General features: G+C 38.1%; 4 protein-coding genes across 4 annotated transcripts; all 4 read right to left on the bottom strand.

Annotated features, from left to right (window-relative positions):
- Positions 1-265: 265 nt before the first annotated feature.
- LOC106299140 (protein-lysine N-methyltransferase Mettl10-like) lies at positions 266-1,096 on the bottom strand. Its single transcript, XM_013735275.1, has 3 exons — positions 967-1,096; positions 797-848; positions 266-682 (listed from the first exon to the last, which is right to left on the bottom strand). The coding sequence occupies exons 1-3, from the start codon at positions 1,020-1,022 to the stop codon at positions 461-463; spliced, it is 330 nt and encodes a 109-aa protein (XP_013590729.1). The 5' UTR covers positions 1,023-1,096; the 3' UTR covers positions 266-460.
- A 1,529-nt stretch (positions 1,097-2,625) lies between these two features.
- LOC106299409 (E3 ubiquitin-protein ligase SINA-like 5) lies at positions 2,626-3,952 on the bottom strand. The gene is made up of 2 exons (XM_013735500.1): positions 3,467-3,952; positions 2,626-3,359 (listed from the first exon to the last, which is right to left on the bottom strand). The coding sequence occupies exons 1-2, from the start codon at positions 3,800-3,802 to the stop codon at positions 2,676-2,678; spliced, it is 1,020 nt and encodes a 339-aa protein (XP_013590954.1). The 5' UTR covers positions 3,803-3,952; the 3' UTR covers positions 2,626-2,675.
- A 1,657-nt stretch (positions 3,953-5,609) lies between these two features.
- LOC106296773 (ATP-dependent Clp protease proteolytic subunit 3, chloroplastic) lies at positions 5,610-7,368 on the bottom strand. Its single transcript, XM_013733004.1, has 5 exons — positions 7,022-7,368; positions 6,512-6,626; positions 6,252-6,427; positions 6,069-6,164; positions 5,610-6,004 (listed from the first exon to the last, which is right to left on the bottom strand). The coding sequence occupies exons 1-5, from the start codon at positions 7,334-7,336 to the stop codon at positions 5,765-5,767; spliced, it is 942 nt and encodes a 313-aa protein (XP_013588458.1). The 5' UTR covers positions 7,337-7,368; the 3' UTR covers positions 5,610-5,764.
- Positions 7,369-7,743: 375 nt separating this feature from the next.
- On the bottom strand, positions 7,744-10,539 carry LOC106298361 (protein-lysine N-methyltransferase mettl10). Its single transcript, XM_013734470.1, has 7 exons — positions 10,251-10,539; positions 9,951-10,076; positions 9,675-9,866; positions 8,847-8,943; positions 8,445-8,548; positions 8,275-8,326; positions 7,744-8,160 (listed from the first exon to the last, which is right to left on the bottom strand). The coding sequence occupies exons 1-7, from the start codon at positions 10,469-10,471 to the stop codon at positions 7,939-7,941; spliced, it is 1,014 nt and encodes a 337-aa protein (XP_013589924.1). The 5' UTR covers positions 10,472-10,539; the 3' UTR covers positions 7,744-7,938.
- Between the last annotated feature and the right edge of the window lie 2,461 nt (positions 10,540-13,000).

The following is a 13,000-nucleotide window of genomic DNA, read 5'->3' on the forward strand; positions in this document are numbered from 1 at the left end:
ATGTGTAACGTGAACGATTCTGCTACTCTCTTATCGCTTTAAAAGTTCCAATCTTAAAACATCAAACTCAAGACTCAGGAGATGTAGGTTGCCACATTACAATTTGGAGGCTTGGCTACTTTGTTTTATAAAAATGTTTGGTGGACTTATTTCATAAAGAAAAAAAGTTTCTGATCTCATATTGGTCGATTCAATACGGTTTAGTTTGTCCAGATCGTTACCTCTTTCGCATACTTGAACTCTATGAAAAGGGAACACACAGTGATAAATGACCAAACCCATACGTTACCAACAGTTTCTGAAAAGAAATTTTGAGGTTATTAAGTGCTCCCAAAAAGCACATGAACAAGTCTTGACCCAAGAAATAGGACTAGAAAAGAAGTCTGCGCATATCACCATGTTATGCCAACCCGAAAACCACACCCTTCCCCTCACCAACAGAAAAAAAAACAAACTGTTCTCACTTCCTAAGAAAAGCAACAGTTGCCACACGCGATCCAACAGACCCACCAAACATGAAAGTCGGGTATGTCCTAACGTGGCTCAGATACTCAAACGGAGGATGATCAGTTCCACTTGCAGCTTCGGAAGACACATCTCCCGTTAAATTTGATTTTCTCATGTTGAAATTCTCCACTTCTTCCAAGAGTTCGTCCTTTGTGTTGTTACACGACGTGATAACCTTTTGAACAGAAACAGAAACAAAGAAAGTTTAGATAATACAATGACAGTTTGCTTTTTAGGATAACAGTTCGTTGGGAATTTATAGCAGCTTCACAAGTCGAGAAGCTATTACCAGTATTCCACCAGGAGCAACCAGCTTGGACACTGAATCCCAATACATGACTCTGAAAACAGACAAATAGGAGTGTGATTGGTGACCAAAATTAATCTAATTCACCTAAATCCGAGGACCAATAGCAAGTGCGGTAGTTTTCCATAAAGGAAATCAATATAAGGAGGTACCTTTTGACAGGGCCATCAGGATGCAAACCAATGGCATCTAAAGTTCCTTTGTCCATTACCAGCTTGAACTGCCTTTCCAATTTTGTATTAAGGATATCATCAACCTACGACATCAAACCGTTAGTTCCACAACAAAGTAGCCCCTTGGAACTATTCCAAAATACTTTTAAAGTGTCTTGATGTTCAGTAATCACAACTAGTTCATCGAGAAGTATTTGTGTTATGTAATACTAGATGGTTGTGTAACCAACTAACATATTTTATTCCTTGATAAAGGCCAGTTACCATTTTAACCAAAAAGAAGTAATATACACAGTACAAAAATACATCTTTCTAAAACAAACTTTTTTTCTAAAAAGTCTATCATTAAAGAATGGAGGGAGTATTTAGCGTGCGATCCTTGCATCTAGTTTCTTTTATCTTAACTGAATACAGGATGTAAGTATGATTCTGATTCTGACTCAGGTTTTTATAAGTTTGGTTATGAATCTGTTCTTTCCTTGCAACATATTTTCTGTTAAGTGTGATTCTGACGTTAACAGATTTTCACTTGCAAGTTATATTATCTAAGCAAATTAAATTATCAACTTAAACATAAATTTATATAACTTTCTTATTTTAGAAAACATTAACAGAATTGTGTTCAAAAAAAAAAAAAAAACATTAACAGAATATCAGAAGAGAACACATTAAAAGTTGGGCTAACCCTAGTTTAACCCATTTGTATACAAATTCCAGGTCTAAAAGAGGCTAAAACTCGTGATTTAACATCCCTACTTCTCGGCGCAACAATGTTTGGCGCTTCTGCATGGAACACTGTTTTGCTCTGTTACCCCCAACTCCAACCCAGTACATCTAAACCAACATCACAAATGGTCATTAACATCAAGGCTGATCCAGAGGGCCAGCCACCCAAACCATTGATTAGGCCATTAGGGCATCTAGTTTAACGACACATTTTTAGTTTGTTTTTTAATTAATGTGTAAGATAAATAAAATTGATAGTTTTATAGTTAGAAGAATATTTATTAGACAATTTTAGTTATAATGCCCTAAGAGAATCATGTTTGAAATTTTATAATTTTTAAAACAAAAGTATACATTTATTAATAATTGGTGATGATTTTTTTATAGAACTAAAGATTTTCTGATACCATAAGAAGTTAGAAATCCTATTGAAATACTTAATTTTTTGAAAAAATAATATTATCAAAACACACATGAAGTTTTACACAGTTTTTTCAATGAACGTGATTAAAATATTTGATAATACGGAATTTTTGAACGGTTTATAGGAAAAAATGTAAGAAAACTATATTTTTAGTGTTTTAAATTTACTAGTTCTTATAAACAGTTGATTGTATTCTACTGTTAATGAAATTTTAAGTTTAAAAAAAATAAATAAATACCATTTCATTCATCTTCCTTTTTAGAGTACTTTTATGAAGTTTTAAATTATTTTTGCATTTTAATTGGTTTATAATAGAGACATAATTTTATATTAGATAAATTTTATAGTTGGTTTATATTAGATAAATTTTATATAAAAGACATAATTTTAAAATTGGCTTAGGGCCATGTATAACATTAAAACGGCACTGCTTAACACTACAATCATAAGCAATAAAACACTAAGGTCAAAAGAGTTGCGCAAATCACATGCCAGCAAATCTGCATCTTCAAGATGAGCAATCATCATCACATCTTCCTCAGATATGAACATACTTAAATTCACTTCCAACGCAAATCTGCATCTTCAAGTGATTATCACTCAACATATAATCCGGAATAAACAGGAAGTCCTCTCTGGGCTCTTCCTGCTCTCTCAGTTTCTGGATTTTCTTCACCATCACCCCAAGCCTCAGTGTGGTATACGCATTGAGCTTAGCAAGACTGCACGAGAGGTTGCGTACTCCAAGAGACAAAGGCGCGATATGGCTCACGGTCACACAAACGCCGCCGTTCGTCCTTTTGAAAGTCTGGACCACAATCATATCACCCTCTTTCTCTTCCTGGAAAACTGCCCTACTGGTCCTAGCCAGGTTGATGCTAAATATCTGAGGGGTGTTGAAAACGAACGGGATGAGGTGTTCCACGTCCCAAGAGTGCTGGAGACGAGCGTGGGCTTCGACCTCCTTGTAGCCGCCGGTGTAGCTGCAGTTCGTTACGGGGCACTGGCAACGGATGTACGGACACACCTTCTCATGTGCTTGGTCCCCATACAACGTGGTTTCTTTACACCCGTAGATGGCGTAACGACAGGGGACAGCAGATGATTCAATGACCATCTCCATGGCTCTGCATCTGATGTTACCGATGGGTATCCTACAGACAGGGCATTGCTTATAGACTCTGGGGAGGCACGGAGAACAAGTTATATGCCCATTCACACACTGCAAACCAATAAACACCAAAGTAATTAAAGATAAAACAATTAAAGACAAAGGTAATTAAATTAAAGATAAATGTAATTAAAGATAAAGACAATTAAAGAGTAAACCTGATAGATGGGCCCCCTGAGTGGCTCTAAGCAAGTGGGACAGTCGAGAATCTCAGAGCTGTTCAGCTTAACGGGGGAGCTAGTGCTGCTGCTGCTGCCAACGTATCTTCTCGATTGAGCCTCCGCTACCGTAACGACAGCGACTACTTCGACGTCATCTTCTTCGTCATCGGCGCTTTCGTCGCTGCAATCCTCCTCGTCATCGGCACTAATGTCGCTGAACTCGTCGTCGTCTTCTTCTTCTTCTTCTTCCTCCTCTTCAGGGACGGGAGGAGGAGGAGGGAACCGTGGCCTCTTCGGGGAACGGTGGTCGGGGTTTCTCGGGGGAGGAGGCATTCTCGAAAGTTACTGCTGTTGTTGAGATGATTAGCCATAGGCGCTCTCAGATAGGGTTTTATACTGGTGATTGGGATTTCTTCCCAGTTTTGGTTGAGTCCACATTCCAATGATCTCTGTCTTAGTTTGGGTCTCATTTAGAAGCTGAAGATTCGTCAACATGGAGAAGATTTTAATACCTTTTTCTAGCATATGAGTCATGTATCTATCTGTTAGTGTAATAATTTACGCTCCATTATTCTTGATGACTTTAATTTTGTTATTTTGATATAAGTAATGAAATTTTAGTCGGAAAAATGTTGAAGATCTTTTTTTAAATGTTCTAATTTATAAGGACATCTGCAATTTCTAACACTATTTTGTCAAAACCACGTAATTTCAGCATTAAAAAAATTCTTCTACAATCACAAGATTCACAACACCAGGTTTCAAGCTAAAAAGTATTTTATAATATTATATATATTTATGTTTATTTGTCATATATTTAATTATTTATTTTATTAATAAAATAAGTGAATAATATTTTAGTGGAATGAATAACGTTTTAATGTGTTGAATAATATCATACCAAATTTGATGTGAAATTATATTATTGCACGAAAATGATATTATTTTTAGTGTTAGATTAGAGAAAGTTTTTGTGTCAAAATCACACTAATATAGAGTTGTAGTGTTGGGTTGGGAGATGGTCTAATATTTTTAATCGAACTATAAATATAAAAGCTATATTATTGGTAAAAGAAGTAAAAACTCATCTTTGAATCGGAGTGTGCGGATTTACTTAAGACGATTGTAAACCACATAGGTTTACTTAATTTAATGGCGGATTTAAATTATTTAACTCACTTTAAATGGAGTTTTCAAGTGATATCTTAAGTACATTCCGCAAATCTCAAATATTTGTGCTAATGCCCTTATTAAAATGACCCAAATACAACACTATTTATTTTCTATATAAGTCATAACTAATCGTTAGATTCGAAAATCGTAACCAAAAATTACTTAATTTAATGGGTTTTACATGTCATAAAAAGTTAAAAAAAATCACTAAAATTTTTCTCTACAAAACAAAAATACATTTTTTTCAATCAACAAACAAATATAGATTATTGTCATTTATAGTACTAAATGAATAAAATCTATAAAATAGGTGTGTCAATAAAATATTTTATTTAAAATTAACAAAACCAATTTTTTTTGTTTTAATAGTAAATTTAACAATAAATAATCAAATCAAAATTTTGTAGTATACAAATAGCTATATTATTATATGTTAATCGATTGGTTTATCAATATGTCTGGTTGATTGATATAACTGGTTTATTGCAATCATAACCATATTTGAATTCTACGGTTTTTAAAATATTTTGGTTGTAATTGAATTTTCAATTTTTGGAATGAAATAATGTAAAATGTTCTATTCCATTCATTCCATACATTGTTTTGAGTCAAACATTCCATAAATTCTTTTACCATCTATAATGAATGCAATAAAATGCTCATTCCATCAATTCCACGAAAATTAATAATTCAAAGAAAACCATTCCACTACAAATTTTATCATGAACAAATGAAATGTATTTCAATTTTCTTCATATTCCATTCCTCTTAACATTTCTTTTTATTAAACTAATTCCATTTTATGATAACCAATTACAGTCATCAGTTTGGTTTACATGGTTTCTGCTAATACCCAAACTGTTCTTTTGAAACTGTTCAGTTTTTATTTTCTTCAGAAAACAAATAATTTTCTCTCAAACAAACTTTCTCTGAAGTTGATCAATGTAGCTGGCTGCACCTTCTGTGCTACAACAACTAATCATTTTTTTTTTGTCTTCAAATAACTCCAAAAATCTATCCGAGAAATGGTACAAACACACGAAATATCTTGTTATGGTTGCAGCTAGCACATTAAAACATAAAGAATTTAAAGGAAACAGTAAAGGCGGGCAACAACATTCACTATTCAGGAGTGGCGTAACCATTCTGTACCCTCGACTGCTCGGTCGGTAAATCCTTATTATCGTTCTTGGTTCCTTCAACTTTCCAAAAATCCCACACTTTGGTGTTAGGTGGAGGAGTGCCATCTCCAATTGGTGCGACTAAACCCGGTTTGCCATCATCGATTACAGCGTCTACCAAACCGTACTCTTTCGCCTCCCATGGATTCAAGAAGTAATCACGGTCTGTGTCACCTTCAATCTGTTCAAGGATATAAGCATTAGGTTATCATATCAAAGAAATGGGAATTTTCTAGCATTCATACCTCTGATTCGGGCTTCCCGGTGATTCTAGAGAAGATTTTGTTGAGTTTAATCTTGTGGTACATCATTTCTCTAACGCGAATGCTCATTTCCGTTGCCTACACATTCAAGGTTTTGTTGTGTTATTAACACATTCATTCAGTAGAAAAAGATGAAATCGAGAAGCATGAAAAGAAGATGATTACTTTGCCTCCGGCTGAACCAAGTGGCTGATGGATCATAACTTTAGAGTTAGGCATGCAGTAGCGTTTCCCTTTGGAACCAGAAGCAAGGAGAAACGCACCCATTGATGCAGCTAGTCCTAAGCAAACAGTGGATACGTCGGCCTTGCATTGTTTCATTGCATCATATATTCCCATCCCTGAAAAATAAAATTAAAAGAGGTCAAATCATTTTCAATAAACTTTGCAATCTAGTACAGTATTAAGAATAGGGGAACACAAACCAGCAGTGATAGAACCACCGGGTGAATTGATAAACAGAGTTATGTCTCTCTCAGAGTCCTGTGCATCTAGTAACAAGAGCTGACTTATGACCAAATCTGCTGTCATATCATCAACCTGGAGAAATAATCAAATTCAAAAAAGAAAGAAGCTTGAGAAGACGTAGAACAAGAACAGAGCTTTATTTCTTAACTCTCATCTCTCTAAGTCTCATCAAACAAAGTATCGAGTTGATCAAGATAATATTCATTGTACTAAGCATGTTGCCACAAAGAGCTCAAAACACATCAACAATATTTGTCAGCCAAAAAAAAAAAATCTTAAATTACAATAATCTGTAAGGTAATTATTCTAATAAGCACAAAATACAAATCTTTACATAATCAAAGAGCTAAAGAATATGGTAAGTTCCCTGGGTACACAAGATTAATGCAAATCTGGGTTTAATTTCATACGGAGATGTGACTAATTGGATTATCTATACAGAGCAGGGAGACGATTGGGAAATAAACCTGAGAACCGAGGAAGACGATTCTTTGACGGAGAAGCATGTTTGTGGTGTCGAGTTCCTCGAAGCTGGGGAGCCGAGAAGGAGATTGAGCAACGGAATCCACGGAGAATTTAGACACATCCCAGTTACTAGACAGGGTTTGTCTGGGTCTAGGTCCAGACATGTTCATCGAAGACCTAACGCAAAAGGGTTGCTCTCTTTTCGGGATTCTCTGGTGTCGGCTTGGGAAATTCACTTGTTTACCTGAGAGAATCGGATTGAAAAGGAAAAAAGGATTCGAGGATGAAGACGATACGAGATTCAAACTCATCTCCATCGTGTGTTTTGTTTCTGAAGTGTTTTTGTTTTGTTTTGAGTTTGGTTGTGCTAAAGGCACAGGATGAAGCAAGTGATGGGGTTGTTTCTGGAGGCTCTTCAAAACGCTGTCGTATCAACTACGAACTAGATTATAGTTTCGTATGTGTAACGTGAACGATTCTGCTACTCTCTTATCGCTTTAAAAGTTCCAATCTTAAAACATCAAACTCAAGACTCAGGAGATGTAGGTTGCCACATTACAATTTGGAGGCTTGGCTACTTTGTTTTATAAAAATGTTTGGTGGACTTATTTCATAAAGAAAAAAAGTTTCTGATCTCATATTGGTCGATTCAATACGGTTTAGTTTGTCCAGATCGTTACCTCTTTCGCATACTTGAACTCTATGAAAAGGGAACACACAGTGATAAATGACCAAACCCATACGTTACCAACAGTTTCTGAAAAGAAATTTTGAGGTTATTAAGTGCTCCCAAAAAGCACATGAACAAGTCTTGACCCAAGAAATAGGACTAGAAAAGAAGTCTGCGCATATCACCATGTTATGCCAACCCGAAAACCACACCCTTCCCCTCACCAACAGAAAAAAAAACAAACTGTTCTCACTTCCTAAGAAAAGCAACAGTTGCCACACGCGATCCAACAGACCCACCAAACATGAAAGTCGGGTATGTCCTAACGTGGCTCAGATACTCAAACGGAGGATGATCAGTTCCACTTGCAGCTTCGGAAGACACATCTCCCGTTAAATTTGATTTTCTCATGTTGAAATTCTCCACTTCTTCCAAGAGTTCGTCCTTTGTGTTGTTACACGACGTGATAACCTTTTGAACAGAAACAGAAACAAAGAAAGTTTAGATAATACAATGACAGTTTGCTTTTTAGGATAACAGTTCGTTGGGAATTTATAGCAGCTTCACAAGTCGAGAAGCTATTACCAGTATTCCACCAGGAGCAACCAGCTTGGACACTGAATCCCAATACATGACTCTGAAAACAGACAAATAGGAGTGTGATTGGTGACCAAAATTAATCTAATTCACCTAAATCCGAGGACCAATAGCAAGTGCGGTAGTTTTCCATAAAGGAAATCAATATAAGGAGGTACCTTTTGACAGGGCCATCAGGATGCAAACCAATGGCATCTAAAGTTCCTTTGTCCATTACCAGCTTGAACTGCCTTTCCAATTTTGTATTAAGGATATCATCAACCTACGACATCAAACCGTTAGTTCCACAACAAAGTAGCCCCTTGGAACTATTCCAAAATACTTTTAAAGTGTCTTGATGTTCAGTAATCACAACTAGTTCATCGAGAAGTATTTGTGTTATGTAATACTAGATGGTTGTGTAACCAACTAACATATTTTATTCCTTGATAAAGGCCAGTTACCATTTTAACCAAAAAGAAGTAATATACACAGTAATTGAGCTAATTATACGTCTATCAAGGAAGAATCCCTGTGGGTTCTGCAAACCTTTTTGATAATGAAGCTAAACAAAATCATACCATGAAACGTATATTGGGAAAACCATCACGTTGGGAGAGATGTTGAGCGAGTTCCACCGCTCCTTCACTATAATCAGTCCCGGTTAAATCAGAGAACCTGAGCCAGAAAATTGCAAGGATGATGAGATTATTAATATCAGGAAAAGTGTAGTTTAAACATAAGATTCTGGAGGTGTGCATGCGCCAGTGTGGAAATGTTCTGTTCATGTGAAAATTAACAATGATAAAGCTTAACTGCAGTATCACATTCAGGATAGTTTGGGGCTTCCGTAACATTAACGGAACAAGTTCGAAGGTGATATGTCTAAAGAATGCATATGCAGCTTTTCACTGCATATGGGAAATTAAGCATCCAACAAATGAAAATAAATTAACAGGTTTATAATGTCTTTCCTCTACTATCTTCAATGGAAATTCTCTTTATCATTACAGACAAATACAATGGTGGATTTCCATGTGAAACAGCTTCATAACTAAAATCATCAAAGTTTTGTGCGGCTGCAGAGGCTCATATCCACAAAAGGTCATTGACATAAGGCCACCCTCTAAGCAGTAAGCATCTTTGTTTAACTTTGAATTCATAAACTTCAAGCTGAAACTATTTGCTAATAACCTCATTGAAACATGAATTCTGTGCTAGAGTGAACGAAGAAAGTCAGTAGAAGATCTAGGCAGCCGACAAAGACATGACGATAGCTTGTTGATTTATAAATCCTACATGATTCTTAAATAACATGGAAAAGGGTTGAAAGACAATATTATATACAATAACAACACATATAGTTAAACTTCTAAAGGCCAGGGCATAAAAAACGTTTAGAAGCTTACCCCTCTTTAGCAAGTTGATGAAGGAGTAAGCCATTTCCAGTACCAAGGTCAAGCACATTCCAGCTAGACAAATACTTGTCAGCCTGATCATTCACCTCGCCATTGTCAGAAACAGACATCTCCTTTTGAGAAATCTCAACGCACAAGTCTTTCGTCCAAGAGGTAACAATTTCCATGACATCATCACCAAACCTAAGGTTAAACAACAGGAAACGAAACAAGTTAACAAACTTCCACTAGGCTAATGACCAGAGATCTAAATGGGTCCTTCCTTACCAAACTTCGCCGGTGTGGCCATGCTCCCGGAAATTAGAGAGCTCATCAGCGTAAGCAGCGTCCCAATAGCTTTGGAGACCAAGCATTGACTGTCCTCCATCTGCATCTGGCTCTTCCTTATCCGAACTGTGCACAACAACACTCATTAGATTCAGGTTAACTAGTCAAGATCTGAAAAATCAATTCGACTGTTCCTTCATAATCTCCGACAAAATGTACAATTGATTCCCAAAAAAACCCTAATTTCTCATTCTTATCCCTCGATTTCCCAAAGCAGCAGGAAGCAGAGGAAAGGTATACCTGTAATCTGAAGAGACGCGAAAGTTGGCGGAGGAGAGAGCCTCGGCAGCGTCGGCGTGGCGCTGATCGTCGTCGAGAGTGCTTCCGTACTCGCTCTTGATCGACCACGAATCCGCCGCGATAGATCGATCGTCGTCGGAAGCCAAGCTATCTGTTGTTGCTCTGGCCTGTTGCTGAGGAGTTGTCTCTGGTTCTTCCGGTGCTAATCTGATTCCGGCCATGAGATTCAACGCCAGGAAAGGTACGGTTTGCTTTTTTTTGATTCAGTCTGATAAAAGAGACGATGCAGTCGAAACTCCTGCTTACTAATCAGAGTCTCCGAAACGATGCAGTTTTGGGGACAGATCAGAAAGGTAAAGGCAAAGTGGGCCAAGAAGAGATGAAGCCCAAACGAGAGGAAAGCCCTCTCGCCATCAATTTGCCCGCGCAACGGATCTATTCAAAAGGAGAAGAAGCAGACAAAATAAGAGGACAGAAGATAACGCAAAAAGCAGAAGCGTTAATGGCTTGAGTTTGTACAACAAGTTCTCAGTCCTTGATATGTTGAACGACCAAAATTGTCTACAGCTGTCTGAGAACATTAGGGTTTAAGGCTTCACCCAAATCTTTGTATAAAGCTTCTTCTTGTAATCGCTTAAAGATCAAGAAAGAATGAAATGAAATTTCACTAAAACAAAGCTTCACCTTCTTCATCTACACTTTTACTCAAATCTGTTTATGGTATCAGAGCCATGGCGATGGAACCTTACACGCCGCCAACTCTGGATATCGTCAACTCGGTCACAGTCAAACTCACAGACAAGAATTACATACTATGGAAGCGCCAGTTTGAAACCTTCCTCAACGGCCAGGGTCTCTTGGGGTTCGTCAATGGGCCCATGCCTCAACCGGTCGCCACCATCACCCTACCTAACATCAACGGCACAACCACGCCCATAACAAATCCAGACTCTGCACTTTGGTTCCAAACAGACCAGGTGATACAGTCTTGGTTACTCGGGTCCTTTTCTGAAGACATTCAAAGTGTTGTGCTCCACTGCACTGTTAGAGCAAGTTTGGTCCGAGAATGAAGGACCAGTTTGGTTTATTAAGTATTTGTTTGAATTAAGTCACCTGTTTGTCACGTCCTAGTCTAGTGGGGTTAGTTGGAATCTGTTTTCCGAGTCTTGTGGTTTCACGTTTGTTTCAAGTTGTTTAGGTCTTTATAACTTGTATTCTTTTCATTGAATAGGACAGGTTTTTCAGTCTCAGAATTACAAAGCAAAACAGAACATGCACCACGTCACAGGAGATCTGGTTAACCCTAGCGAGTCATTTCAACAGAGCCTCCTCATCTCGCCTCTTTGAGCTCCAACGCAAACTTCAGACAACGTCGAAGCAGAACAAGACTATGGGTGACTATCTCCGTGACATAAAAACCATTTGTGACCAACTCACTTCAATTAGTAGTCCAGTTCCTGAGCGTATGAAGATCTTTGCTGCTCTACTCGATCTCGGGAAAGACTACGAGCCTATAAAGACGAGCATCGAGGGAGCTATGGACACTGCTCAAGCTCCAACATTTGAAGATATTGTTCACCGCCTGACAGCATTTGATGATCGCTTGCAAAGCTACAATGTGGACACGAGAGTAACTCCTCATCTGGCGTTTCACACCACCAGAGGAAGGCCATTCTTCAACAGAAACAGTAGAAGGGGTCGCAGTGGAAGAGATTTATTCTCCACCAGAGGACGTGGCTTCCCACAACACATCTCCTCATCCTCATCATCCAGATACTCAGTGTCCTCCGATGGTGACTCCAGACCAGTCTGCCAGATTTGTGAAAAACCTGGTTTCACGTGGCTATGAAGTGTTGGCATAAATTTGATAACTCATATCAGCTAGATGAAATGCACAACGCCCTATCAGCTCTTCGCATTTCAGAGATCTCAGACGGAGCAGGGGATGAGTGGTTTCCAGATACTGGAGCCTCAGCCCACATCACAAACTCCCTGATGCACCTGCAGCAAGCTCACCCTTATACCGGATCAGACTCTGTTATGGTTGGTAACAGCGAGTTCCTGCCAATAACCCACACTGGCTCCGCTAACATAGCATCTTCCTCGGGTAAGCTACCTTTGAAGGATGTTCTCGTTTGTCCTAATATAGCCAAATCGTTACTGTCTGTATCCAAATTTACTAAGGATTATCCATGTGGGTTCGACTTTGATTGTGACAACGTTCGTGTGTATGACAAGGGAACCAAGAAGGTTCTTCTTCAGGGAAGAAGCAGTAACGGGTTATACAAGCTGAGGAGTCTATCTGATCATGCTTTCTTTACCATCAGACGTGTTGCTGCTAGTGATGAAGTGTGGCACCAACGGCTAGTACATCCCAACCCTCTTATCCTTCAACATCTATCTTCAAGTAGGATCATTATGATAAATAAGAGCTCCAAGTCTCAGTGTTCTGCGTGCAAGCTTGGCAAGAGCACAAGGCTACCCTTTGAGGCATCTTCTTATGTTTCTACAAGGCCTCTGGAACGGATTCACTGCGACTTATGGGGGCCATCACCAGTAGCTTCAATCCAAGGGTTTCAATACTATGTAATCCTTATAGACAACTTCTCTAGATTTAGTTGGCTGTCTCCTTTAAAGAAGAAATCAGATTTTATGTCTGTCTTTGTTGCCTTCCAAGCGCTTGTTCAGAATCAATATTGTACTAAGATTGGATCTAATCAATGTGATGGAGGAGGAGAGTTCATTAGTAC

This window comes from Brassica oleracea, chromosome C6, assembly GCF_000695525.1.
Source record: "Brassica oleracea var. oleracea cultivar TO1000 chromosome C6, BOL, whole genome shotgun sequence".
Taxonomy (NCBI): Eukaryota; Viridiplantae; Streptophyta; class Magnoliopsida; order Brassicales; family Brassicaceae; genus Brassica; species Brassica oleracea.